Source organism: Polyodon spathula, chromosome 6 (assembly GCF_017654505.1).
Source record: "Polyodon spathula isolate WHYD16114869_AA chromosome 6, ASM1765450v1, whole genome shotgun sequence".
NCBI lineage: Eukaryota > Metazoa > Chordata > Actinopteri > Acipenseriformes > Polyodontidae > Polyodon > Polyodon spathula.
In genome coordinates this window covers 76,877,617-76,892,173 of record NC_054539.1, presented here as the reverse complement: position 1 = coordinate 76,892,173, position 14,557 = coordinate 76,877,617, and the positions used below count along the sequence as shown (strand labels likewise).

At 39.7% G+C, this 14,557-nt stretch overlaps 1 protein-coding gene across 2 annotated transcripts in view; it reads left to right on the top strand.

Moving 5' to 3' along the window:
* The window catches only part of LOC121317655 (histone-lysine N-methyltransferase SMYD3-like), a 161,831-nt gene that overhangs the window by 120,028 nt on the left and 27,246 nt on the right, over positions 1 to 14,557 (top strand). Inside the window, exons 3-4 of one of the 2 annotated variants that reach the window (XM_041253822.1) lie at positions 1,745 to 1,847; positions 3,677 to 3,787. In XM_041253822.1, coding sequence (XP_041109756.1) covers positions 1,745 to 1,847; positions 3,677 to 3,787 — 214 coding nt within the window. The remainder of the gene's footprint in view (positions 1 to 1,744; positions 1,848 to 3,676; positions 3,788 to 14,557) is intronic. The other variant, XM_041253824.1, reaches the window with a different exon arrangement.

The following is a 14,557-nucleotide window of genomic DNA, read 5'->3' as shown; positions in this document are numbered from 1 at the left end:
GGTTAGTTGTTAACGCTTCGTTAACTGCAGTGACCTAATTTGCAGACGCAGATTCGATAAAAAAATAAATCTTTGAACTATTAGCTTCATAGTTGTTACACAGTGTGATTCTATTAGACTGTGGGTTCTGTGATTCTATTAGACTGTGGTGATCTTTCGTGTCAGCACATTTACAAATGGCCTCCTTTTGTTTGTAATTGTATTTTTCATTATAGTCCCCTTACATTATTCCCCCTGGAATAAAACTTTTTACAGATTGTTCCCTTTTCCAGTTATATTGTTGTTTTTTAACTTGTTGACTACTCTTTTATATTTTATGAAAAGTTTGGATGAAAAAAATACCTTTTAATATATAGAGAATAAACTTCGAGGCAGTACTGTGTATGCTGCCTGTTCATTAAATCCAAAATGAAAAGCCAGATGTGAAACCCCAAAGTGTGATAGATTCCCTAAGACTACAATTCAAGGTTGCCCTGTACTTTGGGGACAATATCAACCCCAATAACATGGCACTTTTGATCATTGCTTCATTTAAGACTCAGTTATCCAAAAAATTACCATATTGGAACTTGTACGTGATTTACTTTAGTTTTTCCTTAATAGTAAATTGTAGGTTTATGATTGGATAGAACTAAGTGTAAAATTAATGTTTACTGCATTCGAATTGGACAGTAGAGTGTGCATTGGTTTATATTTGAATTACAGAAAAGGAAGAGCTTCTTCTGAAACACAGTACACTTAGAAAAGAAAGAGCTCCTTCTGAAACACAGCACACTTAGAAAAGGAAAAGCTTCTTCTGAAACACAGCACACTTAGAAAAGGAAGAGCTTCTTCTGAAACACAGCACACTTAGAAAAGGAAAAGCTTCTTCTGAAACACAGCACACTTAGAAAAGGAAGAGCTCCTTCTGAAACACAGCACACTTAGAAAAGGAAAAGCTTCTTCTGAAACACAGCACACTTAGAAAGAAAAGAGCTCCTTCTGAAACACAGCACAGAAAAGGAAGAGCTCCTTCTGAAACACAACACACTTAGAAAAGGAAGAGCTCCTTCTGAAACACAGCACACTTAGAAAAGGAAGAGCTCCTTCTGAAACACAGCATACTTAGAAAAGGAAGAGCTTCTTCTGAAACACAGCACACTTAGAAAAGGAAGAGCTCCTTCTGAAACACAGCACACTTAGAAAAGGAAGAGCTTTTCTGAAACACAGCACACTTAGAAAAGGAAGAGCTCCTTCTGAAACACAGCACACTTAGAAAAGGAAGAGCTTTTCTGAAACACAGCACACTTAGAAAAGGAAGAGCTCCTTCTGAAACACAGCATACTTAGAAAAGGAAGAGCTTCTTCTGAAACACAGCACACTTAGAAAAGGAAGAGCTCCTTCTGAAACACAGCACACTTAGAAAAGGAAGAGCTTCTGAAATACAACACACTTAGAAAAGGAAGAGCTTCTTCTGAAACACAGCACACTTAGGAAAGGAAGAGCTTCTTCTGAAACACAGCACACTTAGAAAAGGAAGAGCTCCTTCTGAAACACAGCACACTTAGAAAAAGAAGAGCTTCTTCTGAAACACAGCACACTTAGAAAAGGAAGAGTTTCTTCTGAAACACAGCACACTTGGAAAAGGATGACATGATATTTCAGAGTTGTCTACACTGGTGCTTATTGTGCACTGGTAACTGTGTGAATCTGTGGATCCCTAAAGAATATACTAATATGAGTCGTCCTTCATTTGTTCCACTAGCATGTCTCTGCTGAACCATGACTGTGACCCAAACTGTGTGATCGTGTTTGAAGGCAGACATCTCCTTCTCCACGCAGTGAAGGAGATCCAGCCCGAGGAAGAGGTAACAACCAGCATTCATTCAGAGCCTTTTCTGCTTTCAACAAAGCTCTTGTTGTGGTGAAGTCGTGCTTCCGAGCAGCACGTTTAAAGTGTTTTTGTGATGTTAAGCTACTGAATACATCTGGAGCTCTTCAACACATTGACTGCCCGCTCTCCTGCTTACTGTGTAACACCAATGTATGCTCAGGATCTATTAAAGCGAGCTAGGGTGTGTGTGTGTGCTTTCAGTGTTTGGGGGGAATGATTTGTTATAATAATCAACAGTTGAATTGAAGAAGAATAACTGGTGTTAATACAACAAAATACACGTCTAGCATATTTCATTGTCCTATAGAAATATTGAATCCCACTGCCACACACGAGGTAGGAGGAAGTGTTGCAAACACACCACTGCATTTGCAAGAAATGGCAAACTCTTCATTAGCCAAAGCCCTTGATTGAGAAAGCATATTCACCGGGCACTTGATGAGTCTGGGTCGCTGAAGCTCAGGTGAGCTGCTGTCCCCAGGGTATTATCCCCAGAGTATTTCTCAATATTCATTGGTGGCACAGCAAAGTGACGCAATGCCCATACTACCTGTAAGTCCCCATTTGGAGAGAGTCTGTTCTGCATACCAGACGGGACCGACTAAACTAATGCAGTGCTGTTGTTGTCCATTTGTGTCTGGGAGTTTTATTGAATAGTTTCATAAAACAGGCAAATAACACACCTGATTAGAACAGCATATATATATATATATATATATATATATATATATATATATATATATATATATATATATATATATGTGTGTGTGTGTGTGTGTGTGTGTGTGTTATATATAACATATTAATAAGTATTTAATAATAGATGGCATCACAAACCATTTGACATGTTGCAACAAATAGAAATATTAGCCTTGGAGACTGAAATTCCTGATGAAAATGCCGTGAAACATGCCTGAGGCGGTCTGGAGGTTAATATAAGTGACCCCTGCAACTAACAGTCTCAGCCACTAACAGCGCCGTGCTATCAACCGTGGCTCCATATTATTCTAATGATTTATTCATATTCCAGCCCATCATTGACCTATCATGGGGTGGATGATAGATGCAGCTACATTTCTCAGGGGGTGGGCCAGATGCCTGATAAGCTAATAAATCATAGATGTACTTAATAAATGTGCCATTGAAAGAGGGATTTTATCTTGCTTGCTCCAGTCCTCCTACTGCTGTTTCCAATTACAGGACTGTTTTCTACAGTATTTACAGTTGCTTTACTTTAACCAGGCCCTGGTCATGTCTGTGCTGCAGCAGGTTTAATAAGAAGTAAAAGAGGGACTGGAGCTTTTCATACTGGAATAGTTCAGCAGGACAAGTCAAGAAGCTGTAGTTGGAAAATAATTTGCTTTACTCTGCTTAATTAAAAAAGGTGTCATTATAATTACATTGTATTTTAGTACAATCATACCACGCAGTTTTTTTTGTTAAATGTGTTTTTCTAAAGACACACTGCTGTGTTAAACCAGATATTTTACAAAATCAATGTCTATAATCAACATGTTGTGTTATTTTCAACACATATCACTTAATAATGGATATATACAGCATCTGTTCTTCATCTCTTTGCACATGGCTGGCCTCCTATCACCAATCATACAGAACAAAAAGACTTACAAAAGATTACAATACTTTGTGAGCTATGTTGTATATACCTACACTGGACCAGTTAAGAAACACAATATTTCTTGAATGAAAAATCTGGAAATGAACTAGATTTGAAAAGATGAAAATGCCTAACCAATTAGTCCAATTTGATTCCTGCTTCCATTGTCTGCCTCTCTTCTCCAGCTCACTGTCAGCTATATTGATGTATTGGTGCCTGCCCTGGAGCGACAGACACAGCTGAAGAAGCAGTACTGCTTTCTTTGTGAATGTCAGTGCTGCAAGAGCCGAGACAAGGTGAGCACAAGACAGATTCCTCTGTGTGGCTCCTTACTGTTCAACACACACTCTGATAACACAGCAGCCCCCCAGATCACTCTGATACTTCTCATCCTTACTGTTCAACACACACTCTGATAACACAGCAGCCCTGCAGATCACTCTGATACTTCTCATCCTTACTGTTCCAACACACACTCTGATAACACAGCAGCCCCGCAGATCACTCTGATACTTCTCATCCTTACTGTTCAACACACACTCTGATAACACAGCAGCCCTGCAGATCACTCTGATACTTCTCATCCTTACTGTTCCAACACACACTCTGATAACACAGCAGCCCCGCAGATCACTCTGATACTTCTCATCCTTACTGTTCCAACACACACTCTGATAACACAGCAGCCCTGCAGATCACTCTGATACTTCTCATCCTTACTGTTCACAACACACACTCTGATAACACAGCAGCCCCGCAGATCACTCTGATACTTCTCATCCTTACTGTTCCAACACACACTCTGATAACACAGCAGCCCCGCAGATCACTCTGATACTTCTCATCCTTACTGTTCAACACACACTCTGATAACACAGCAGCCCCGCAGATCACTCTGATACTTCTCATCCTTACTGTTCAACACACACTCTGATAACACAGCAGCCCCGCAGATCACTCTGATACTTCTCATCCTTACTGTTCAAACACACACTCTGATAACACAGCAGCCCCGCAGATCACTCTGATACTTCTCATCCTTACTGTTCAAACACACACTCTGATAACACAGCAGCCCCGCAGATCACTCTGATACTTCTCATCCTTACTGTTCAACACACACTCTGATAACACAGCAGCCCCGCAGATCACTCTGATACTTCTCATCCTTACTGTTCAACACACACTCTGATAACACAGCAGCCCCGCAGATCACTCTGATACTTCTCATCCTTACTGTTCAACACACACTCTGATAACACAGCAGCCCCGCAGATCACTCTGATACTTCTCATCCTTACTGTTCAACACACACTCTGATAACACAGCAGCCCCGCAGATCACTCTGATACTTCTCATCCTTACTGTTCAACACACACTCTGATAACACAGCAGCCCCGCAGATCACTCTGATACTTCTCATCCTTACTGTTCAACACACACTCTGATAACACAGCAGCCCCGCAGATCACTCTGATACTTCTCATCCTTACTGTTCAACACACACTCTGATAACACAGCAGCCCCGCAGATCACTCTGATACTTCTCATCCTTACTGTTCAAACACACACTCTGATAACACAGCAGCCCCGCGGATCACTCTGATACTTCTCATCCTTACTGTTCAACACACACTCTGATAACACAGCAGCCCCGCAGATCACTCTGATACTTCTCATCCTTACTGTTCAACACACACTCTGATAACACAGCAGCCCCGCAGATCACTCTGATACTTCTCATCCTTACTGTTCAAACACACACTCTGATAACACAGCAGCCCCGCAGATCACTCTGATACTTCTCATCCTTACTGTTCCAACACACACTCTGATAACACAGCAGCCCCGCAGATCACTCTGATACTTCTCATCCTTACTGTTCAACACACACTCTGATAACACAGCAGCCCCGCAGATCACTCTGATACTTCTCATCCTTACTGTTCAAACACGAAGGTACCTGCAGTAGTATTCATGGATACTATTGAATGAACATTAACAAATTAGAGCAAATTATATGAATGGTATGCAGAGTCAATGTTAAGGTTATGTTGTTTTAGGGTTACTGGTTTATAATATAATTTGTTTTAAAGTTGTTGTTTTTTTATATAATACAATATTATTCAAGAATGAGTAATGATATCATTTACAATGTTCCACACATCATGATCTTTTTGACCTTAGGCCTGGCAATGGCATTCCCATGGCCAGTGACCAATGCTAATGCAATAATAACTTCTATAGCTTGAGCCTTAACCTGGAGGCAACCACACTGTGCTGGGTGAGAAGAGCAGTCAGCTCCTCAGGCTTGTTTAATCCAGTAGGCCTGTTGATTATTGTTGATAGTTTTATAAAGTAATTTGTCGCTAACATCTTGTGGGCTATTGAGTTATTAAAATTGAAACCAACATTAATGCATTGCCAGCTACTGACATCTCTGCCTACAAAATGAATTAGAAATAAGTATTGTAACATACAATTTGCAGGACAGAATATATAAGCAAATAGACCTGCATTGTTAAATATCCCAGATATTCTGCTTCTACATGATTATACTTCCTGTGTTTCTGAGGGAAGGCTGTTTCATTAAGCTCTGGAAATTGTTTCCTTTTAAGCTACTGGAAAAAAAAAGTCAAATTGTCATTCTAATAAATTTTGTGTGCCCCAAATCTTAAGTGATGTATGATTCTTTATACTGTCGGTCTTTCTTTAAAAAAGGCAGACCTGAGGCCTTTACAGATGACAAGGCGCATTTGACTATCATTGTATTATGTCTGTGTCATTAAAGACCTACCCAAGTGCATAATGACAACCACAGTAATTAAAAAAGCAGCAACTGTGTGACAGCTTTCTCTGCGGCGAGATATTGAATAACTATGTTCCACTGATAAAGGTTTAACAGCAGACATGTGATTTGTAATACCGCGGTGCCCAGGGGTATGTCACTGTTAAAAGCAGGATACAGGTAACCATTGAGACATTCCCCAGACAGAGCAGGATTCTGAGCTGGGTACAGCACACGTACACAGGTCTGAAAATACTGTGTCATCACCACATTGTCTGGGCCTGGGTGACAGCATCTCATTAGGCATTAGCACATGAATAGGAGAATTGTTCCTCGTCTATAAATTGGCACTTTACTGTATCGTTTGTTATTAGAAAATAACTGTTGACTGGTAGGAGTTTGGAAATATGAGAAACTATTCTCTTTTCTCTTTTGTTTTTAAGTAATGAAAGCTATGAGCAGTGGTGTCTGTGGTAATAATATTACCATGTGTTACCCCAGCATGGCCCCCTCTTGTGTGTTACTTGTTAATGTTCTCATGAAGCTCACATTCTGTATAAAGTCATGGAAACATAAGAGTCTTAGGATCTCTGGCATGTGCTGTATACAAACCATGGTGTGCATATAGGGAGACACTGAAATAAACTACAGTCTTCACATAGATTTACTCTGCTCACATACAACAAGGGAGACACTGAAATAAACTACAGTCTTCACATAGATTTACTCTGCTCACATACAACAAGGGAGACACTGAAATAAACTACAGTCTTCACATAGATTTACTCTGCTCACGTACAACAAGGGAGACACTGAAATAAACTACAGTCTTCACATAGATTTACTCTGCTCATGTACAACAAGGGAGACACTGAAATAAACTACAGTCTTCACATAGATTTACTCTGCTCACGTACAACAAGGGAGACACTGAAATAAACTACAGTCTTCACATAGATTTACTCTGCTCACGTACAACAAGGGAGACACTGAAATAAACTACAGTCTTCACATAGATTTACTCTGCTCACATACAACAAGGGAGACACTGAAATAAACTACAGTCTTCACATAGATTTACTCTGCTCACATACAACAAGGGAGACACTGAAATAAACTACAGTCTTCACATAGATTTACTCTGCTCACATACAACAAGGGAGACACTGAAATAAACTACAGTCTTCACATAGATTTACTCTGCTCACATACAACAAGGGAGACACTGAAATAAACTACAGTCTTCACATAGATTTACTCTGCTCACATACAACAAGGGAGACACTGAAATAAACTACAGTCTTCACATAGATTTACTCTGCTCACATACAACAAGGGAGAAACTGAAATAAACTACAGTCTTCACATAGATTTACTCTGCTCACATACAACAAGGGAGACACTGAAATAAACTACAGTCTTCACATAGATTTACTCTGCTCACATACAACAAGGGAGACACTGAAATAAACTACAGTCTTCACATAGATTTACTCTGCTCACATACAACAAGGGAGACACTGAAATAAACTACAGTCTTCACATAGATTTACTCTGCTCACATACAACAAGGGAGACACTGAAATAAACTACAGTCTTCACATAGATTTACTCTGCTCACGTACAACAAGGGAGACACTGAAATAAACTACAGTCTTCACATAGATTTACTCTGCTCACGTACAGCAAGGGAGACACTGAAATAAACTACAGTCTTCACATAGATTTACTCTGCTCACATACGGCAAGGGAGACACTGAAATAAACTACAGTCTTCACATAGATTTACCCTGCTCACATACAACAAGGGAGACACTGAAATAAACTACAGTCTTCACATAGATTTACTCTGCTCACATACAACAAGGGAGACACTGAAATAAACTACAGTCTTCACATAGATTTACTCTGCTCACATACAACAAGGGAGACACTGAAATAAACTACAGTCTTCACATAGATTTACTCTGCTCACATACAGCAAGGGAGACACTGAAATAAACTACAGTCTTCACATAGATTTACTCTGCTCACATACAACAAGGGAGACACTGAAATAAACTACAGTCTTCACATAGATTTACTCTGCTCACATACAACAAGGGAGACACTGAAATAAACTACAGTCTTCACATAGATTTACTCTGCTCACATACGGCAAGGGAGACACTGAAATAAACTACAGTCTTCACATAGATTTACTCTGCTCACATACAACAAGGGAGACACTGAAATAAACTACAGTCTTCACATAGATTTACTCTGCTCACGTACAGCAAGGGAGACACTGAAATAAACTACAGTCTTCATATAGATTTACTCTGCTCACATACAACAAGGGCGAAGCAAAGCTGCCAGTGACCAGTGTTGAGAAAATTACTTTAAAAAAGGAATCCATTCCAGTTACAAGTTACTTGAATACAATGTTACAGTATTGTATTACTTTGAAAAAACAGTTACTTCTTAGGAATAGGTTAACTTTACAGAGATGTTTTTTTTTTGATTTGGTCAGACTGCAGTTCTAAATAATCTCTGAAGATCCAACTATCCAGCCCCCTCGTTCTGTCCTCATAGGTCATTTCCTAGCAGGTTGATATGAAAAACGGGGTCATGTCACAAGTAAGGTGTGACTTGCCCTTTTGCCTGTCTGAAGAAAGCTCCATTACAGTTACAGGTTACTGAAAAAGGCATTCAGATTACAGTAATGAATTAGTCCCCAACACTGACAATAACACCATCCATAAGTTCAGGTTCATTGTTGAAACGGCTTCTAGAACATAATTAACAGTCAAGGAGACTAGATTTCTCAAACACATTTTTACTGAAACCAAAGTTGTTTAGATTGCAAATCCATTATCACGGATCAAAATCCCAAATAACTAATAGCATTACTTTTATTAAAGATACGTTTTGTTATTGTAAAATAACAAAATGTGCAGCATATTCATGCAGCATGTTGAACACTGGCCTTGGTGTACAGTAAATAGACAGACAGATGTAAGTGATCCTACCCTCATAATAAACATATCCGTGCAGACAATGATTACACTGCTCTCCAGGGTGCTTCAACCCATGCATCATCTATTCATCACAACTAAGCACTTTCATTTCCAGGATTTGCAATTATACTTGCTGAGGCAGGGAACATACACGCAGTCCCTGTCTGAAGAAGCACAAGCAGTGCTTGTTCTGTATCAACTAGAACTGCTGAGCTTAGCAGGAATGTCTGTCACTAAATACATGCAGCTTTAATCCAAAGTATCGTCGTGCCTGTTTTGTAACGTTTGTGATGAGTTTAGTATCTGGGTTGATTGCTCGGGAGTCCAAACCCCATGTATGTTTGTACAGTACAGGCAACAACAGTGCATGGTGCCCCACAAAGAACTGCACAGGCACAGTACAGTACAGGCAACAACAATGCACTGCAGTACAGGCAACAACAGTGCACTGCACAGGCACCATACAGTACCGGCAAAAACCGTGCACTGCAGTACAGGCAACAACGGTGCACTGCACAGGCACCATACAGTACCGGCAAAAACCGTGCACTGCACAGGCACAGTACAGTACAGTACAGGCAACAATGCACTGCAGTACAGGCAACAACGGTGCACTGCACAGGCACCATACAGTACCGGCAAAAACCGTGCACTGCACAGGCACGGGGCAGTAGAGTACAGGCAACAATAGTACAGCACAGGCACAGTGCAGTAGAGTACAGGCAACAATAATAGAGTACAGGCAACAACAGTGCACTGCACAGGCACAGTACAGGCAACAATAGTAGAGTACAGGCAACAACAGTCCACTGCACAGGCACAGGGCAGTACAGTACAGGCAACAACAGTGCACTGCACAAGCACCATACAGTACAGACACAATACAGTACAGGCTCAGTACATTACAGGCAACTAGAGTGCAGTACAGTACAGACACAGCGAGAGCTCCGGTAATTTATTCAAAGGTTTGATATGTCTCGGGCTGCATAAAGAGACATTGTTACTAAACAAAGGTGGCCTTAATATTATTATTGGTGGTAGCCATGGAAATCTGGTAGTTAACTGGAGCTAAAGTTAGGAATGGCCACAATTCACCAACAGCACTAACCCAACCTCCCTAGCTCACCTGGAAAACACAGAGCTGTGTTGCTGGCTTGTTCGGTCCTGTTGTCAGAGCAGCGGGAGGGGTTTGGGGTTTCCGGGTGATTAAGCTCAAACACTTTGACTGATATTTGCAGGGTTATGCAGTATAAACACTGTGCACTAAATGTACCAGTGACCTTGACATTGGTATTTAACCAGCATGGCTGCCATATTGAGGTCATGTGACATTTTAGGTTTCTGAATAATAGAGACAGCAGAATAGTTTCACATTTTATAAAACAGAACTATATTCTGTGATTCACTGTGTTGTCCATCTGGTCTTCAAAAGGACAGCAATGGGCACACATTTCCCTGTTCTAGTAAATTCATACACTTTATCTCCTCAAACAGCCCCTCATTTAATATAAACAAACCGCATCATTTGGAAACAAAGGGGCTTTGTTTTATTGTTAATTTGGAAGCAAACAATAAGGAAACCAAACTCCACATGGGAATGATCAAGCTAGGATTCACAGTAACTCTTAACAAAAGAACTCGCTTGTGTCTCTGAAGTTTCACTGCTGTAAGTGAGCTGGTAAACTGGACTTCTAATTCAATGCACTTTCGTCTTTGCTTCTGCGCTCATCTGAACTGCTTGTATTATGTGTTATTGGTGCTGGGTTGTGTCGATTGTTTGTTTTGACCTCACTCGGTGGTATGGTTACTCTTCACAGACCTGTTTTTGTTTTTTTTGTCAATTCTTCCTTGTTAGTAATCTGGTCAAAAGTTCACAGAATGACTTCAATAACAGTTTGGGAGTTACTGGTTTCATTAGACATTTACAGACACACATGCTTCTTTCATAGGGTACATCTACCTGCAATTTAACCCTTTGTAATCTGCATCTCGTGCTGCTACTATCTCATCATCGTTTAATCTCACAACTTCACAACGTGGCTTCAAATGCATACCCCCCCCACCCCCCCCACAATGCTGCTTATCTGTAATTAAAACTCTATAAAACGGAGCACTAGTCTACAGACAGTATGTGTCTCTCATTGCCCTGAAAACCAGTCTTTGGAGTGTTGCTAAATGTTTAATGTGGGTTTTTCTTTTGTGTTAAATATGTTTTGATCTCTTAGTTTGGTATTATTTGTGCAGTATATGGAAGATCCCAGGGCTGTCGTCTTCCCTTTGTTTAAAATGAGATGTGACATCTCAGAGAATAGTTTTTCTGGTTAAAACAATTCCAGTAAATAAATATATGAAGCGACCGGCTTTTAGACTTCCTGGTGTAAACATCTCAGCTGTCTTTCCTTGGTTTCAGCATCTTCTTAAAAATAGAAAGGTGACAGAATTATTTTAGAGGAAATGGCAGAACTTTGTATTAATATAGTCGCTCAATAGATTTGAACAGCCCTGGGGATCTGTGTAGGCGTATAAATGTCTCTCACAAGTATTGCTGGTATAAAGGACATATAGCTATATATTGTATTTATTTATTTATTTCATTTATATAGCACCTTACATCATAGACGTAAAATCAATTCGAAACTGCACAGCAAGCCAGTGTAAGGAGGCCAGGACAGGAGTAATATGTTCACCTTTTCTGGTTTTACTTAGAATTCTTGCAGCAGCATTCTGAATAAGCTGCAAGCGAAACACCAAATACTTTGGAATCCCAGAAAAGAGTGCATTACAGTAGTGCATTACAGTAGTCAATTCTCAGTGAAACAAAGGCATGCTTTAGCCTCTCAGCATCAGATACAGAAATAATAGAACAACATTTAAATATATTTGTCAAATGATGAAATGATACTTTAGTAATTTTCCAAATATGAGGCTCAAATTATAGAACAGTATCAAAAATGACCCCCACATTTCTTGCTTCAAGTTATATAATTAAATCCTTTGAGTAAATCTTATCGAATCTGTATTACCATCACTTTATATATCTCACAGATTGCTATAAAAAGGATGCACACATTATGCTCAACGTCTGTTTGATTTTAATGGTAATTTTTTGATAACACGCTGCACTTCTCACTAAAGGAAGGTATTTGACACACTTGAGTTGCTTCTGAAAGTTTGAATCCTTGTAGGAAAATCAATTCACAGCATTTGTTTTGTTTTACTCCCAATTAGGGCTTGACTGATTGTGAGAATCGTTAGCTGTTTTATTGAAGGTGTCACCTCATCATAGTCTGACAGGTGTAATAATATTCTGTAGATTCATAAAAAAAAACTTTATGGGCTATTTCAAGATTCAATGTCTTATTTATGTTGTTATTTTTTGTCAGCTGCTGACTGAGTTTGAAGCACATATGTATGTGTTGTGTTGTTTGTTTTTATAATTGTTTTATTGTCTAACAGGACCCCATTATAAATGAGGCCTTGGTCTCAATGGGTAAATCATCTGCAGAAATGAATATACAAAAAAAATGTATAAGCACTTCTTCACCATAGTGAGCAGCACTATGCTGTATGTAATTTGATGAAGCTTCAGTGAGCAGCACTATGCTGTATGTAATTTGATGAAGCTTCAATGAGCAGCACTATGCTGTATGTAATTTGATGAAGCTTCAGTGAGCAGCACTATGCTGTATGTAATTTGATGAAGCTTCAATGAGCAGCACTATGCTGTATGTAATTTGATGACGCTTCAGTGAGCAGCACTATGCTGTATGTAATTTGATGAAGCTTCAGTGAGCAGCACTATGCTGTATGTAATTTGATGACGCTTCAGTGAGCAGCACTATGCTGTATGTAATTTGATGAAGCTTCAGTGAGCAGCACTATGCTGTATGTAATTTGATGAAGCTTCAGTGAGCAGCACTATGCTGTATGTAATTTGATGAAGCTTCAGTGAGCAGCACTATGCTGTATGTAATTTGATGAAGCTTCAGTGAGCAGCACTATGCTGTATGTAATTTGATGAAGCTTCAGTGAGCAGCACTATGCTGTATGTAATTTGATGAAGCTTCAGTGAGCAGCACTATGCTGTATGTAATTTGATGAAGCTTCAGTGAGCAGCACTATGCTGTATGTAATTTGATGAAGCTTCAGTGAGCAGCACTATGCTGTATGTAATTTGATGAAGCTTCAGTGAGCAGCACTATGCTGTATGTAATTTGATGAAGCTTCAGTGAGCAGCACTATGCTGTATGTAATTTGATGAAGCTTCAGTGAGCAGCACTATGCTGTATGTAATTTGATGAAGCTTCAGTGAGCAGCACTATGCTGTATGTAATTTGATGAAGCTTCAGTGAGCAGCACTATGCTGTATGTAATTTGATGAAGCTTCAGTGAGCAGCACTATGCTGTATGTAATTTGATGAAGCTTCAGTGAGCAGCACTATGCTGTATGTAATTTGATGAAGCTTCAGTGAGCAGCACTATGCTGTATGTAATTTGATGAAGCTTCAGTGAGCAGCACTATGCTGTATGTAATTTGATGAAGCTTCAGTGAGCAGCACTATGCTGTATGTAATTTGATGAAGCTTCAGTGAGCAGCACTATGCTGTATGTAATTTGATGAAGCTTCAGTGAGCAGCACTATGCTGTATGTAATTTGATGAAGCTTCAGTGAGCAGCACTATGCTGTATGTAATTTGATGAAGCTTCAGTGAGCAGCACTATGCTGTATGTAATTTGATGAAGCTTCAGTGAGCAGCACTATGCTGTATGTAATTTGATGAAGCTTCAGTGAGCAGCACTATGCTGTATGTAATTTGATGAAGCTTCAGTGAGCAGCACTATGCTGTATGTAATTTGATGAAGCTTCAGTGAGCAGCACTATGCTGTATGTAATTTGATGAAGCTTCAGTGAGCAGCACTATGCTGTATGTAATTTGATGAAGCTTCAGTGAGCAGCACTATGCTGTATGTAATTTGATGAAGCTTCAGTGAGCAGCACTATGCTGTATGTAATTTGATGAAGCTTCAGTGAGCAGCACTATGCTGTATGTAATTTGATGAAGCTTCAATGTGCAGCACTATGCTGTATGTAATTTGATGAAGCTTCAGTGAGCAGCACTATGCTGTATGTAATTTGATGAAGCTTCAGTGAGCAGCACTATGCTGTATGTAATTTGATGAAGCTTCAGTGAGCAGCACTATGCTGTATGTAATTTGATGACGCTTCAGTGAGCAGCACTATGCTGTATGTAATTTGATGAAGCTTCAGTGAGCAGCAC